The 13,819-nt window shown below is 50.5% G+C and overlaps 1 protein-coding gene across 5 annotated transcripts in view; it reads left to right on the top strand.

Moving 5' to 3' along the window:
* SNX8 (sorting nexin 8) overlaps positions 1 to 13,819 on the top strand; it is a 37,095-nt gene that overhangs the window by 10,464 nt on the left and 12,812 nt on the right. For all 5 annotated transcript variants that reach the window (XM_081819226.1, XM_081819227.1, XM_081819225.1 and 2 more), the window contains one exon: positions 12,680 to 12,870. In XM_081819226.1, the coding sequence (XP_081675352.1) occupies positions 12,680 to 12,870 (191 nt within the window). The remainder of the gene's footprint in view (positions 1 to 12,679; positions 12,871 to 13,819) is intronic.

The raw sequence follows: 13,819 nt of genomic DNA, 5'->3' as shown, positions 1-13,819 counted from the left end.
CAGGACGATGAAAACCTTTCTTCTCTTGCTGTGCAGGTTGACTATCCATATGGCGTGTTATGGCTTTATATAATCCGGGTTTTTGCCTTCTGTTATTTTGGGGAAGAGTGGATATAGCTGAAAATTGTCAGGGAGGCCATGGTGGGGGTGGGGAGGTGCTGCTGGCGTGAGGCTGTCCCTGCTCAGGGCTCAGCATGGTGGCGTCTGTTGAAAGCCATCCTCTGCATTACCAGCTTTTACTTCTCGCCATAGCTCACTGAGGCACGGTTCCTGTCGCTGGTGGGACCTTGATGAGATTTGTTGGTGCGGGGAGTGGGCCTGCCTAAGATAGCGAGCAGGCCTCGATTCCTGTATGTGGCTTTCTTGCTCATGTGACTTTGATTCCTTTCACTGAGGCTGCGAATGATTCTTGAGCACTTACTGTGTGCTAGGTGGGATGCCAAGTGTGGACAAAGGAAGGAGGCCTGCTGTCCTGGAGTGGATGGTCTTGTTGTGGGACATGGACAGTTTTCAGAGGTACTGAGCCAGTGACATGTGCTTGCACATGTGGGGAGTGGGGAGAGGGTGCAAGTTGCAGTTGTCACTGAGTACCTGTCACGGGAAAGTGGTGGTGGTGCCAAGATTTGAAGGTGAAGGAGTTGGTCTGTGGGTAGCTGGGGAGGGGGTGGCCCCCGCGTGAGCCGGCAGACAGGCTCTAAGCTGCAGGTACCTGCTGTGGCTAAGGAGAGGTGAGCAGAGGGGCAGCAGGACTGGAGTGCCTGCCGGCTGAGAAAGGAGAAAAGAACAGTGTTGGGGGGTGGTAGGGGTGGATTTGAGGAAACTTTGCATTAGGATCTATTCCCCTCCGTGATTGCCATTCTGATCCACAGGTGGGAAGCTAAAGTGTTAGTTTTCTCTCTTCTTGCTCTCTCTCTGTCTCTCTTTAGAGCAAGCATGTGTAAGTGGGGGCAGAGGGAGAGGGAGAGAGAGAATCTTAAGCAGATTCTGCACTGAGCAGGGAGCCTGACATGGGGCTCGATCCCAGAACCCAGGGATCATGACCCGAGCTGAAGCCGAGTCGGATGCTTAACTGATGGAGCCACCCAGGTGCCTGGTTTTATCTTTTTAATGCCACTGTGGTACATCCATTAGATTACCAAGGTCACTGCACCAACGCTCGGAAGAGGGTTTCTGAAGAAAGTCTTACTCAACATGTGTGTGTATAAAAGCCATCCAGGGAAATGTCCATTAGGAAAAAAAATGTAACATTCTCTAGGAATTGATGCTAAAGACAGAATAAATAAATACAGCAGAATGTTTTGTGAATGAGGCTATTCTTCATGCATTTTCAGTAGCAGGGAACAGTTAACGGGAGAATGGCTCCCTGATTTTTAGTTGCATACCTGAGATATTGTGCAATCACTACAGGTAATAGTTTTTAGGAAGACAGAATAGTGGTTGTTATGTAAAAAATCAAGATGAAAAGGTGATTTACCGGCAGGCGTGGGGGAGAAGTGTAGGTCTTACGGGAACGGTGAGGGGAAGCGGGTGAAATACTGAGTGGCCCGGGTGTGAGGCAGCCGGACCTCTTGCTCACGGGAGTGCGATGTGGCTCAGTCACTCTGGAAGACTGGCCACTCTGGAAGTATTGGCCAAGCTGCACCTGGGAAGTCCTGGGACCCAGGGACCTCACTGTAAGGACCGTACCGAACAGAAATGAGTGTACGTGCCCACCACACGACGTGGGCTAAGCGCTCCTGGCCCCGCCGCGCGTCCTAGGAAAACCTGGGACCAGCCAGGTGTCCAGCGGCAGAACCAGGAGGTAGACTGTGGCCTGACCACACCGTGTGGTCTGTATCGGGGACACGGGAGGGCCTCACACATCATGCGGAGCAGAAGCAGGCAGAGTCGGGGGGACTTACAGCTTGATTCCACTTATGTGACAACAGGCGAAAGTCACGTGTGGGGCTGGAAGGTGGCAGTCACCCTTGGGGGGCGTGGCCGAGATGGAGAAGCGGAGTGTGGGGAGACTGTGTGTCCCGTCTGTCTGGGTGCCGCCACACTGCTGTGCATGGAGCTGAGCGGAGTTGATATGTGCACTTTTCTGTACACGTGCTGTGTTCCAGGATGAGAAAACTCAGACAAAGGGAATGATTATGTTTATTGTATATGTGAAAGACGATACTTGCATGCACTTTACGGATGCGTACGGACACTGAGAAAGCACACAGGCCTGCCTGCGAATGCTGTCCATCGGCTTTAGGGCAGTGGCCACTGTCAAATAGGAAAGGGGGAGGTGGTGGCGTGCCTTTGTAACGTGTTTTCTGTATTTAACATTTTTTCAGAGGAAAATATGGCACGGTGTTATCTTCCGTGAAATCTCCGTGGTGGATACATGGATTCTGATATTTTCTGTACATTATGTACATTTGAAATATCTCACAATGAAAACAAATGTAAACGCATTTATAAAGTACCTAAGAACAAAGGTTGAATGAAAGGAAAACGGTGTTCGTGGTGATTGTGTTATGTGAGTGGCTAAGAGCTTGGAGGTTTTTGCTTTTACAGAAAATTTGAAAGAGAACCATGGTCATGTACACACATGGAAACACACTTTGTGTATAAAAAAATCCCCTGTATGTCTGTTGTGGGTGGGGAGTTATATGCAAAGGGAATCAGATGTGTGCCTGCTGTAGGGGGGAGTGGTTTTCTTTCTCTTTTCTTTTTTTTTGGGGGGGCGGCGCAGGGGCAGAGGGAGACAGAGAATCTCAGGCAGCCTCTGCAGAGTGTGGAGCTGGGTGCGGGGCTCAATCTCACGCCGCTGAGATCATGACCTGAGCTGAAATAAGAGTCAGACACTTTACGGACTGAGCCACACAGGCGCCCCTGGAGTGGTTTTCTTTATCTAAAAAATGTCATCATGGTACATAAAATAAGGTGGTAAGAGAAAGCCACATCCGAGGGGTAGCAAAGCTGAGGCCATGAGAGTTTCTGTGTATCTGAGCTCCGAGTTAGGGGTCCGCCAACCCCCTCCCACTCGGGGGTTGTTCACGGCGCTCCCTGGTCTTGGACCTGCTGAGCTCTCAGTTCTGAGGTCATGGTCGCAATAAGGACGAGGACACTGTTGCTTCTGTTTCCTGAGAACAGCTGAATTTCAGAATAACAGAGTAGCTTAGAACAGTTCTTGATCATAGGTAGAAACCTGTTTCATGAGCCTGACAAGGAATGTTCCTGTTGAAAATTGGGGCCCCCTGCAGGTTCCATTTCTTGTTATTTTGGTGAAAGAGTTGTCATCTGGAATGCCATTGGTCACTGCTCTCTCTGAGTAAAGCATGGTGGCCGCATTTATGAACACCTACCTGATTTTTGTCAGATTTGGGCCATGGGTCCAGGCAAGGCACTGAGCACTGAGTTCCTTCCTCTGCTCATCCTGCGTCCGTGGTTCTCAAACTGTGGCCCCTGGACCAGCAGCAGCTTCACCTGGGAGCTTGTTAGAAACTCAGGGTCTTAGGCTCCACCCTAGACTCTGGCGCAGAGCCCAGCAACCTGTGTGGGTTTTCAGTTGTAAAACATACATGACCTACACTTTTAATCATTTTCAGTTGTGTGGTTCATGGCGTTAAGAACATTTACACTAGTGTGCAACCGTCACCACCATGTGTCTCCAGAACTTTCTCATCTTCCCAAACTGAAACTCTGTCCCCCAACGAAACTCTGACCACCCCCCCCCAGCCCCTGGCCCCACTGTCCACTCTGTGTGTCTGTGATTTTGGTGAGTTCAGGGACCTCCTATAAATGGGATCCCACAGTGTTTGTCCTTTTGTGTCTGGCTTCTTTCACTGAGCACCGTGTCCTCAAGGTTCATCCATGTTGGGGCAGGAACCAGGGTTCCTTCCTTTTTAAGGCTGAATACTATTCTACAGTGCGGATGGACCGTGTTTTGTTCATCTGTCAGCGGACACGCGGGGTGCTTTGACCTCTCGGCTGCTGGAAATCATGCTGCCATGAACGTGGGTGAGTGAGCACCTCTTCAAGTCCCTGCTTCCAGTTTTTGTGGGGAGAGACCCACAGTGAGATTGCTGGTCACGCGGTGATTGTGTTTATTCTGTGAGGAGCTGCCAGGCTGTTTCATGCAGCACGGCATTTTACATTTCCAGCTGCCACGCACAGGGCTTCCGATCCCTCCACATCCTGGCCAGCACGTATTTTGTATCTTTTTTTTAAATAACAGTTACCTTACCTGTCAGCCTTTGATCAAGCCCACCCGGTGATTCTGATGCACACTCCACTTGGAGGCTGTAGCCCTGAGACTGCGCCGTCTCTTGCTGGCCCTTGTCATCCCACATTCTGGTGAATGGATGGCCGAGGATGGCGGTCGTGGTAGATGTGTGTGGTGGGAGAACCGTGAACTTGGAGTCCATTGGAACATGTGTCCCGGTGCACCCTCCTGCTAAACTCAGACAGTAGGAACCTTCCTCCCTGGCTGCCTTTGGAGGACAAATGACCTATCGTGGTTTGAACAGCCCTTGATGCTGGGAGGGGCTCTCTGCAAGCGGTGAGACCCCGGGGAGCGCCTGGGCTGAGCGGAGTTAGGGACGCCTGCACGTGCTCCGTGCAGCCCCTGCTCGTGCGTGGGCGTGCGTCCCGAGGGGGCGGCCTCCCGGGAGGGGCTGGCCCGTGCGGCTGTGCAGTCTCCCAGCCCGTGACTTCCGCAGCAGTCCGCGCTTGCTGAGGCTGGCCTAGACGCAGCAAGGCCGTGCACGAGAGCGCGGCTCACTGCACGAATGCTGTGGGTTTCCCAAAGCTCTGGCCTATGGTGAGTGAGTACGGCCCCAGCGGACAGCTGCCGTCAGGACATGGGGGCTCCATGTCTCCGGGTGCGTGCCTGGAGCAGGACTGCCGCCCAGAGGCTCTGAGGCAAGTGTGTTGGGAAGGATTGCCGTCTTTGACGTTTCGTTGCTTTTTGTTTGTGGATAGCTGGCTTGGAGAATCACAGAATTTCACAGCTGAAGGGATCTTGAAGGCTGCTCACTGGTACTGTCTGCGCTGCAGAGAGGCAGAGGCGTGCCCTGGGGGTCACATGGGGCCTTGGTGGCTGGCTTGGGAGCGATGCCTGTTTCTCTGACACCTGCCAGGCTGTCCGATAGTAGTGAGGCGTCCAGAGCCTCATCCCTGCCACGCGTGAGGCCTTGATCTGCGGGCCGGCCTGGAGCTCATTGCCCCGGACACCTGTTGTTGTGGGCAGTTGGTTCTACATCTTAGTCCACAGATGTACAAAGGCTTTTTGGATTCGAACACCAGAATCTGGAAGGGAGGCAGGGGGATTACTGAGTGACTTCTAGGGGCTAGGTATTTTCAGGTCCAATGTGTCGTTTCCCACAAGGGCCACTGGGGCAAGGTGGAATCAGCCCGTGGCACTGAGAGCGGCTTCCTTCCCAGTGGCTGGTGGGCAGCAAGTGGCGTTTCAAGGCCAGGCCTTGTTCTGAACTGCAGGTTCCGGGTTGAGCCCGAACCCCTCAGTTGAGCAGTTTGGTGCCAGAAGGGTTGGGGCAGGGAGGGAACACTGCTAGGAGGAAGGGTTGTTGCAGTCCTTACCGCCTTTTTACTGGTGATAAATGGTAAGCTCGGTGGTCACCTGCCGGGCCCTGTGGTGAGGAAGTCAGAAACCAGATGTCAGCACATGTCTGTCTGACGTCAGAACCCATCCTTTTAGCCCTTCAGTCGGGGCCTAGCCGCCTCTCTCCCCGTCTGCATCACCTGTCAGGGCTGGGTGGGCACGCAGTGTTTTCCATTTCATGAGAGTGTTCACGTCCTGTCTGTGAACTTGACATTTACTCCCACAGAAAACCGGAGTCTTCCTCTATGTGTTCCTGCTCTTTCCATGGTGAATGGGACATTACATGACAGGTAGCTGATCTGACATGACCTGTTTTCCTTCCTAAACATTTTTTTTTTTTTAAAACATGGATGTCCTAGTTCAGGCAACCGATACTTGGGGTCATAGCTTTCTTAAGATTGAAACTTCTACAGAGGGGCTATTCTTAGGGTGGTGGGGACCCATCAAGAGTGCGTGCTGTGTCTTTAGTTTAAAATGTGCCTTTTGGATTCTGACTTTAAAAAAATTTTTTTTTTTTTGTTCTGACTTTTAGATTCTCCTGTGGTCAGAGTTCAGATTCTTTGGCAGCATGTGACCGTTTGGTAATCGTTACTGAGTGTATGTTCTGTCTTGAGATATTATCTTACTTTAACCATCAGGAAAAGAACAAAACTAATACATGCTGGATAGAGAAAACTCCATCTTAAAAATTTTAATAGAGACTTCTTGGTGCTCCCCAAATTATCTTTCCCTTATTACTTTTATCTTTCCTCCCTTGTTCTGACATTGCCCTGTTTTACATCAGATAGGTGTTTTCTAGTGTACTGTTTAAATTCCCTTGTTTTAGGGCACCTGGGTGGCTCAGTTGGTTAAGCATCTGCCTTCGGCTCAGGTCATGATCCCAGGGTCCTGGGATCGAGGTACGCATCGGGCTCCCTGCTCAGTGGGAAGCCTGCTTCTCCCTCTGCTTGCTGCTCCCCCTGCTTGTGCTCTCTCTGTGTGTCAAATAAATAAGAAAAAATCTTAAAAATAAATTCCCTTGTTTTGATCACTATATGATTCTGGTATTTTCTTAGGGGTTGCTCTGGGAGTTCCACATCTTAATATGTACCAGTCCAGCTTGGATGGTACCAGTTTAATTTCAGTTGTGTGTAGAAACTTCGCTGCTGTACAGCTCCCTTCCGCTCCCCATTCTCTTACTATCCTACAGATTGTATCCCTGTAAATCGTATGCTGTTAAAGCACATTTGTGGTGATTGCCTAACACAGTTGTCTTTAAAGTCATCCAGGAAAACAGTTACAAGTAAGGAATAAGTTTCTACTGCCTTGTCTATTTGCCAGTGTAGTTCTTTCTTCATGTGGATTTGTTTCTTGCAAGGAAGGGCTGTGGGTGCCAGGGTGAATTCACCATTTTTGGTCTTCTGGGGCTGTCTTAATTTCTCCTTCGTTTTGGAGGGATAGTTTGGCTGGATGTAGAATACGGTTGACCGTTCCGTCCTCTGGCACTCTGTGCCATCCCACTGCCTCGTGGCCTCTGAGGCTTCTGAGGAGTCATCTGTTCATCTTTTTTTTTTTTTTTTTTTTAAAGATTTTATTTATTTATTTATTTATTAGAGAGGGAGCGAGAGAGAAACAGCGTGAGAGGGGAGAGGGTCAGAGGGAGAAGCAGGCTCCCCGCTGAGCCGGAAGCCCAATGTGGGGCTCGATCCCAGGACTCCGGGATCATGACCTGAGCCGAAGGCAGTCACTTAACCAACTAAGCCACCCAGGCGCCCCTCATCTGTTCATCTTTACTAGTTGCTGATCTCCTCATGCTTTCAAGAGTTTCTGTTTGTCTCTGGACAGTTTGAACCCTGCAGTTGTGATCTGTCTAGGTGTAAATCTTCCTGGGTTTATCTTAATGGGAGTTTTTGGGGTTCTTGGATTTTTTTTTTTTTTTTAGAAGATTTTATTTATTAGAGAGGGAGGGTGCGTGCACCCATGCACAGGGTCGGGGAGGGACAGAGGGGGAGGGAGAGGAAGGAATCCCAAGCAGACTCTGCACCGAGGGTGGAGCCTGACATAGGGCTTGATCTTATGACCCCGAGATCATGACCTGAGCTGAAACCCGAGTCAGACACTTAACTGACTGAGCCACCCAGGCACCTCTTGGGTTCTGGGAGTTTAAAAATCAAATTTCGGAAAATTATAGCAGTTCCTTCAAATATTTGTTCTGAGCCTTTCTCCTTTTGGGCCTCTCATGATGATGATGTTGGTGCACTTGGTGGTGTCCCACAGGTCTCTGAGGGTCTGTCCATCTTCCTCATTCTCTCTCCGTCCTGTCCTCCAAACCACACAATCTCCATTGGCCTGTCTTCCCATCTGCCAGTCAGATCTGCGGTTGTGTCCCTCTAGTGAATTTTTCATTTCACTTATTGAGTTTCTCCAATCCAGAATTTTTATCTGCTTCTCTTGTACAACTTCTGTGTATCAATATTTTCTGTTGCTGAGACCTGGTTCTGCCTACTTTCCCTTGGTTCTTTAGAGATGGTTCCTCTTAGTTCTTGGAACCTATTTCAGACAGCTGATGTAAGGTCTTTGTTGAATGAGTCCAATGCCTGGCCCTCCTTGAGGACGGTTTCTGGTGGTGGTTTTTTTCCTCACGTTTGGCCATCCTTTCTTGTTTCTTTGCATGTCTTACAAACTTCAGCTGTAAACTGGACAGTTTAAATAATACACTGTGGCAACTCTGAAATCACATTTTCTTCCCTCCCCAAGGTGTTGCTGCTTCTCATTGTTGACTTTATTTAACGACCTCTCTGAATGAATTCTGTAAAGTTACTTGTGTGGGTGTCATGTGGCTGCCATGACAAAGCACCACAAATTGGGTAGCTTGGAACAGCAGTAATGTCTCACAGCCCTGGAGGTCGGAAGTCTGAGATCCAGGTGTGGGCAAGGCTGCTTTCCCTCCGAACCCCATAGTGGAGAGTCCCTTCCTGCCGCTTCTAGAGTCTGGCTGTGGCGGGCCACCCTCTGCATTCCTTGGCTTGTGGCTGCGTGGCTTCAGTCTCTGCCTCTGCGGTCGCGTACCCACCCCGGTGTCGGGTGTCTTGGGGTCCTCATGTGGTCCTCCCTCTTCTTATGAGGACTCCAGTCATACTGGATTGAGGGCCTGCCTACTCCAGTATGGCCTGATTTTTTTTTTTTATAAAAGATTTTAATTTATTTGAGGGAGAGAGTGCGAGCAAGAGCAGGGGGAGAGGCAGAGGGAGAGGGAGAAGCAGGTTACCCTCTGAGCAGGGAGCCTGACATGGGACTTGAGCCTGGGACTCTGGGATCATTACCTAGCCCAAGGCAGATGCTTAGCTGACTGAGCCACCTGGGTGCCCCCAGTATGGCCTCATTTTAACTAATTATCGCATCAATAAATATACCCTGGCTTGCCACACATCTTCAATTTCCAGTGTTCTGAAAAAGTGGGTTCTGACCATTTTTGCTTCTGTCGAAGGGAGGATTTTGGAGGTTCTTACTCTGCCACTTACCCGTGTCGCCTACCTTTTATTTATTTATTTATTTATTTTAAAGATTTTATTTATTTATTTATTTGACAGAGAGAGAAAGATAGCGAGAGCAGGAACACAAGGAGAGAGTGGGAGAGGGAGAAGCAGCCTTCCTGCTGAGCAGGGAGCCTGATGTGGGACTCGATCCCAGGACCCTGGGATCATGACCTGAGCCGAACGCAGACGCTTAACAACTGAGCCACCCAGGCGCCCTCTTTTTTTTTTTTTTTTTTAATTTTATTTATTTATTTGACAGAGAAAGACACAGCGAGAGAGGGAACGCAAGCAAGGGGAGTGTGAGAGGCAGAAGCAGGCTTCCCGCGGAGCAGGGAGCCCGATGTAGGGCTCGATCCCAGGACCCTGGGATCATGACCTGAGCCGAAGGCAGATGCTTAACGACTGAGCCACCTAGGCGCCCTCGCCTTTTATATGTAAGGCATTCATAGTTCTCATTTGTGTTCCATACACTTCAGTTATGCAAAGTGCACAACATAGCAGTGTTGGCATGTTCACGGGGTGGTGCATCCCTTGCCTTGAGCATTTTATCACCCGCCAAAGAAACCCCTTATTTTCCAGTCCTCACTTTCCAGTTCTCCCGTCACTGCCCCCCACCCCCAGGCCTAGGCAGGCACCCATCTGCATTGTTTCTGTACGTTTGCACGGATTCATCCCATATATGGTCCTTGTGCCTGGCTTCTTTCACTTACCGTCATGTTTTCAAGGTTCATCTATCTTATAGCATGAATCTTTGTACGGCCACTAATAATCCATTGTACGGATAAGCTGCTTTTATTTATTCCCTGACAGTTGGTGGGCGCTTGGGTTTTTCCGCTCTCTGGCTCCTATGAACAGTGCTCCCATGGACGTTTGTCTACAGGTCTCTGTGTGGACATCCATGTTCACGTCTCAGGTGTACTTCTAGGAGTGGAACTGTGGGCTCACGGAGGGGCTCTGCCTCATGTTGTGAGGACGTGCCAGGCTGTTCTTGAGGCCAGCCTCTGCCAGCATGTGTGAGGCTTTTCCGCGTCCTGGCCAATGTTAACTAGTCCTTTTCTTTTTTTTAAATTAGAGCTGTCACCGTGGGTGGTATCTTACTCTAGCTGTGCTTTGCATTTCCATGACGGTCAGTGATGTTGAGCATCTTTTTATGTGCTTTCTGGCCACTGGTCTATCTTTGGAGGAATGTCTATGCAAATCCTTTGCCCATTTTTAAATTGGGTTGTCTGTTTTTATTTCTACTGTGTTCTAAGAGTTCTTTTTTTTTTTTTTTTAAAGATTTTATTTATTTGCGAGAGAGAATGAGAGACAGAGAGCATGAGAGGGAGGAGGGTCAGAGGGAGAAGCAGACTCCCTGCTGAGCAGGGAGCCCGATGTGGGACTCGATCCCGGGACTCCAGGATCATGACCTGAGCCGAAGGCAGTCGCCCAACCAACTGAGCCACCCAGGCGCCCCTAAGAGTTCTTTATGTATTCCAGATATAAGTTCCTTCTCAGATACATGTATTTGCATATCTTTTCTCTGATAAAGATAGTCTTCCCCTATTACCTTTTTGCTTCACTTTTTCCTGTCATTCCACATATTCTGTGCTCTAGTTACACAAGACCTTGTTTTCCCAGACATGGTACTTTTCACTCCTGAAAATGCAGTAAATAGCAGCAGATAGTCATTTGGCAAGCTTTCCTTAAGGCCCTTCTGCGTGCCAGGCCCCCAGCAGCTGGGATGCATCCCCTGGAGTTGGTGCTCAGGCGCTGCGTCTGGGCCCCCTCTCTCATTATCACGGTGCTCATAAACTTACGTCACAGTGGGATTCCCATTCGCCCTGGAGTTTGGATCCTCACGGATTGTGCCCAGCATTGGGGACCGTCCGTAGCCGTGTGCTTAGTGTTTGTTAATGAGCTCAGTGACCCTGTGTTGTTCGTGGCTGTACTCAAGTGGGTGCTTGAGAAACACTTGTTGGCTCGTTGACTGAGAGTACATGTGGTCCCTAAAGAGACTGGGTAAACACAGTTTAAGGCCATCAAAATATTTTTACACAGAAAGGGGCTGGGTTATTAGGATGGGGGAACCTTCTGGAGCTGTGGTCTCCACATTTTGGCCATTAAGATATTGGGGACTCTTGGGGCGCTTGGGTGGCTCAGTCGTTAAGCGTCTGCCTTCGGCTCAGGTCATGGTCCCAGGGTCCTGGGATCGAGCCCCACATCAGGCTCGCTGTTCAGCAGGAAGTCTGCTTCTCCCTCTCCCATTCCACCTGCTTGTGTTCCCTCTCTCGCTGTCTCTCTCTCTGTCAAATAAATAAATAAAATCTTAAAAAAAAAAAGTAAATCATGAAAAATGATACAACCACATTGTAGAAAATTTGGAAAAAAGAGGAAAGAAATCTACATTTTGTTGTGGTTATTTATAGCAGTATTGGTTAGAGTAAGACCCCCTCCCCCTCTGTGGGGTACCTTAACTTTACTATGTTTTTTAACCAAAAAGAACTTTCTTTCTTTAGAACTTTCTGTACTAAAAACCAAACAGACTTTTAATTTTTTTTATTTTTATTTTTTTAAATATTTTATTTATTTATTTGACAGAGAGAGACACAGCGAGAGAAGGAACACAAGCAGAGGGAGTGGGAGAGGGAGAAGCAGGCTTCCCGCGGAGCAGGGAGCCCGATGCGGGGCTCGATCCCAGGACCCTGGGATCATGACCTGAGCCGAAGGCAGACGCTTAACGACTGAGCCACCAGGCACCCCCCTAACAGACTTTTTTTTTTTTTTTTTAAAGATTTTATTCATTTATTTGACAGAGAGAAAGAGAGAGCACATGAGAGGGGAGAGGGTCAGAGGGAGAAGCAGACTCCCTGCCGAGCAGGGAGCCCGATGCGGGACTCGATCCAGGGACTCCAGGATCATGACCTGAGCCGAAGGCAGTCGCCTAACCAACTGAGCCACCCAGGCGCCCCCTAACAGACTTTTTAATGTGACTTCCGTATTTATTAGCCTGTGATCTCTCTGATCTGTCCTTTGCTGCTCTGTGAGTGAGGTGTGGGTGACTCCTTGTCTGTAGGGAAGCTGAGGTTTGAGGGTATGATTCTTTGACTTGTGTGATTAGGAATCCTAGCTCTAAGCAAGCATGTAGGTTTTTTATATACATGGAATTGGAATGTTTTGGCACACGGAGTAATGTGTGTTCACTGTAAAAACAGTGGGACGGAGAAATTATATGGCTCTTTCTTTAGTTCTAACCTTCTTCTGGACTCTAGAGAAAAGGAGGGCTCTTTTCCATGAAACTTGTAAATAGTTGACTTTTTTTCTGCCCAAGTTGAAAACTAGATCTGACTGGTCCTGGATCTGTGGGTGTATTTGCTGATTCATAGGCGGGTGGACACATCACGGCGTGGTGATTGTTAGGAGCAGAAGGAGGTGCCCCTGAGCGCCAGCTCCGCGGCATGAATGAACGGGGGTTGACGTGGCCACAGTCCGGTGCTGAGTGAGCACACGGTGGAGGGAGGGCTGGCTGGTGGCAGCCTCCACTTTCTGAGCAGCTGTTTTTATTGGCCATTCGCCTTCCCTTCTCCAGACTTGCCCACGCCCCAGGTCAGCGAGCGGAGGGACCCACACCCCAGTCGAATGCAGATGCCGCAGGGGAACCCGCTGCTGCTGTCATACACCCTGCAGGAGCTGCTGGCCAGGGACACCGTGCAGGTGGAGCTCATTCCCGAGAAGAAGGGCCTCTTCCTGAAGCATGTGGAATACGAGGTTTCCAGCCAGGTGAGGGGTAAACGGTGTGTGCCTGCTGGGAGACGAGGCGGGGCGGGGGTGGCCTGAGGGGGAGAAGGGCCGCAGAGAGAATCCGTGTGCTGGGCTTAAAGGGAAGATCCAAAACTGGACGCCGAGAGCCAAGCCACCCAACAGATGTTTCCATAGCCTGGGTGTCCCCGCATCTTGTTCTGGCTCAGTCACACCCCCAGCTAGCTCAGCCTGCCCTCCCGCCTGTCCCTATGCTGGGATGCTGCTCGGAGGAGCTCATCCAGTCTGCAGGGCACACGCCGCGGGAGCGGGCCAGCCTGATGTGGTTTTGCAGTGGTGGGAAATCCCTGAGGGTAGAGTATGGGCTTCGGGTCCCGTTCGGAGGGCAGGATTGGTGTGTGTCCATCTCATCCCCACTAAGGACGCTGCCCGCGCTGTCAGGGGCCCCCCGATACCGGAGTCGAGGAGGTGCTGGGCACCCGGCTGTGCGTCTGTGCAGAGGCGGGGTGGCATCTGCAGTGCTAATCTTCCGTCCCTTCCTCCGTTCTCTTTCTATATCCTGGTGCTGTTAGAATGGATCCTGGGGGTAGTTTTTATTCGGAAACCTAGGATTAAGTCATCGATGAGCCGACAGCATCCTTGGGCCTGTGGAGTCCCGCTGTGTCAGTGGGGGCCGCACAAGGACAGGCGGAGCAGGGCCCCGCGGGCGCGACAGAGTCCTGCCGCTGTGGGGCTTCGGTTGCAAGAGTCTCTGTCATCCCGGGGAGGAAGCACGTTTTCCGAACCGAATGGCTGTGTGCGTGTGCTATGGGAATCGGCAGTCACAGGATTTTTGTTTCAAGGTGTTCTCAAGCTGCAGAGACCGAAGTCGGCGAGTCAGCTTTGTTCTAGTGCGCTTGCGGGTGCTGCTCCCCGGGTGAGGGCGGGTCGGGGGGGCCCAGCCCCTTCCTCCGCGGGCTGGAGCCGGCGC

The sequence above is a fragment of the Leptonychotes weddellii genome, chromosome 5 (genome assembly GCF_054177405.1).
Source record: "Leptonychotes weddellii isolate Sample4059 chromosome 5, ASM5417740v2, whole genome shotgun sequence".
NCBI classification, from domain to species: domain Eukaryota; kingdom Metazoa; phylum Chordata; class Mammalia; order Carnivora; family Phocidae; genus Leptonychotes; species Leptonychotes weddellii.
Note: the sequence above shows the minus strand (reverse complement) of the source record. Positions and strands in the feature narration are given on the sequence as shown.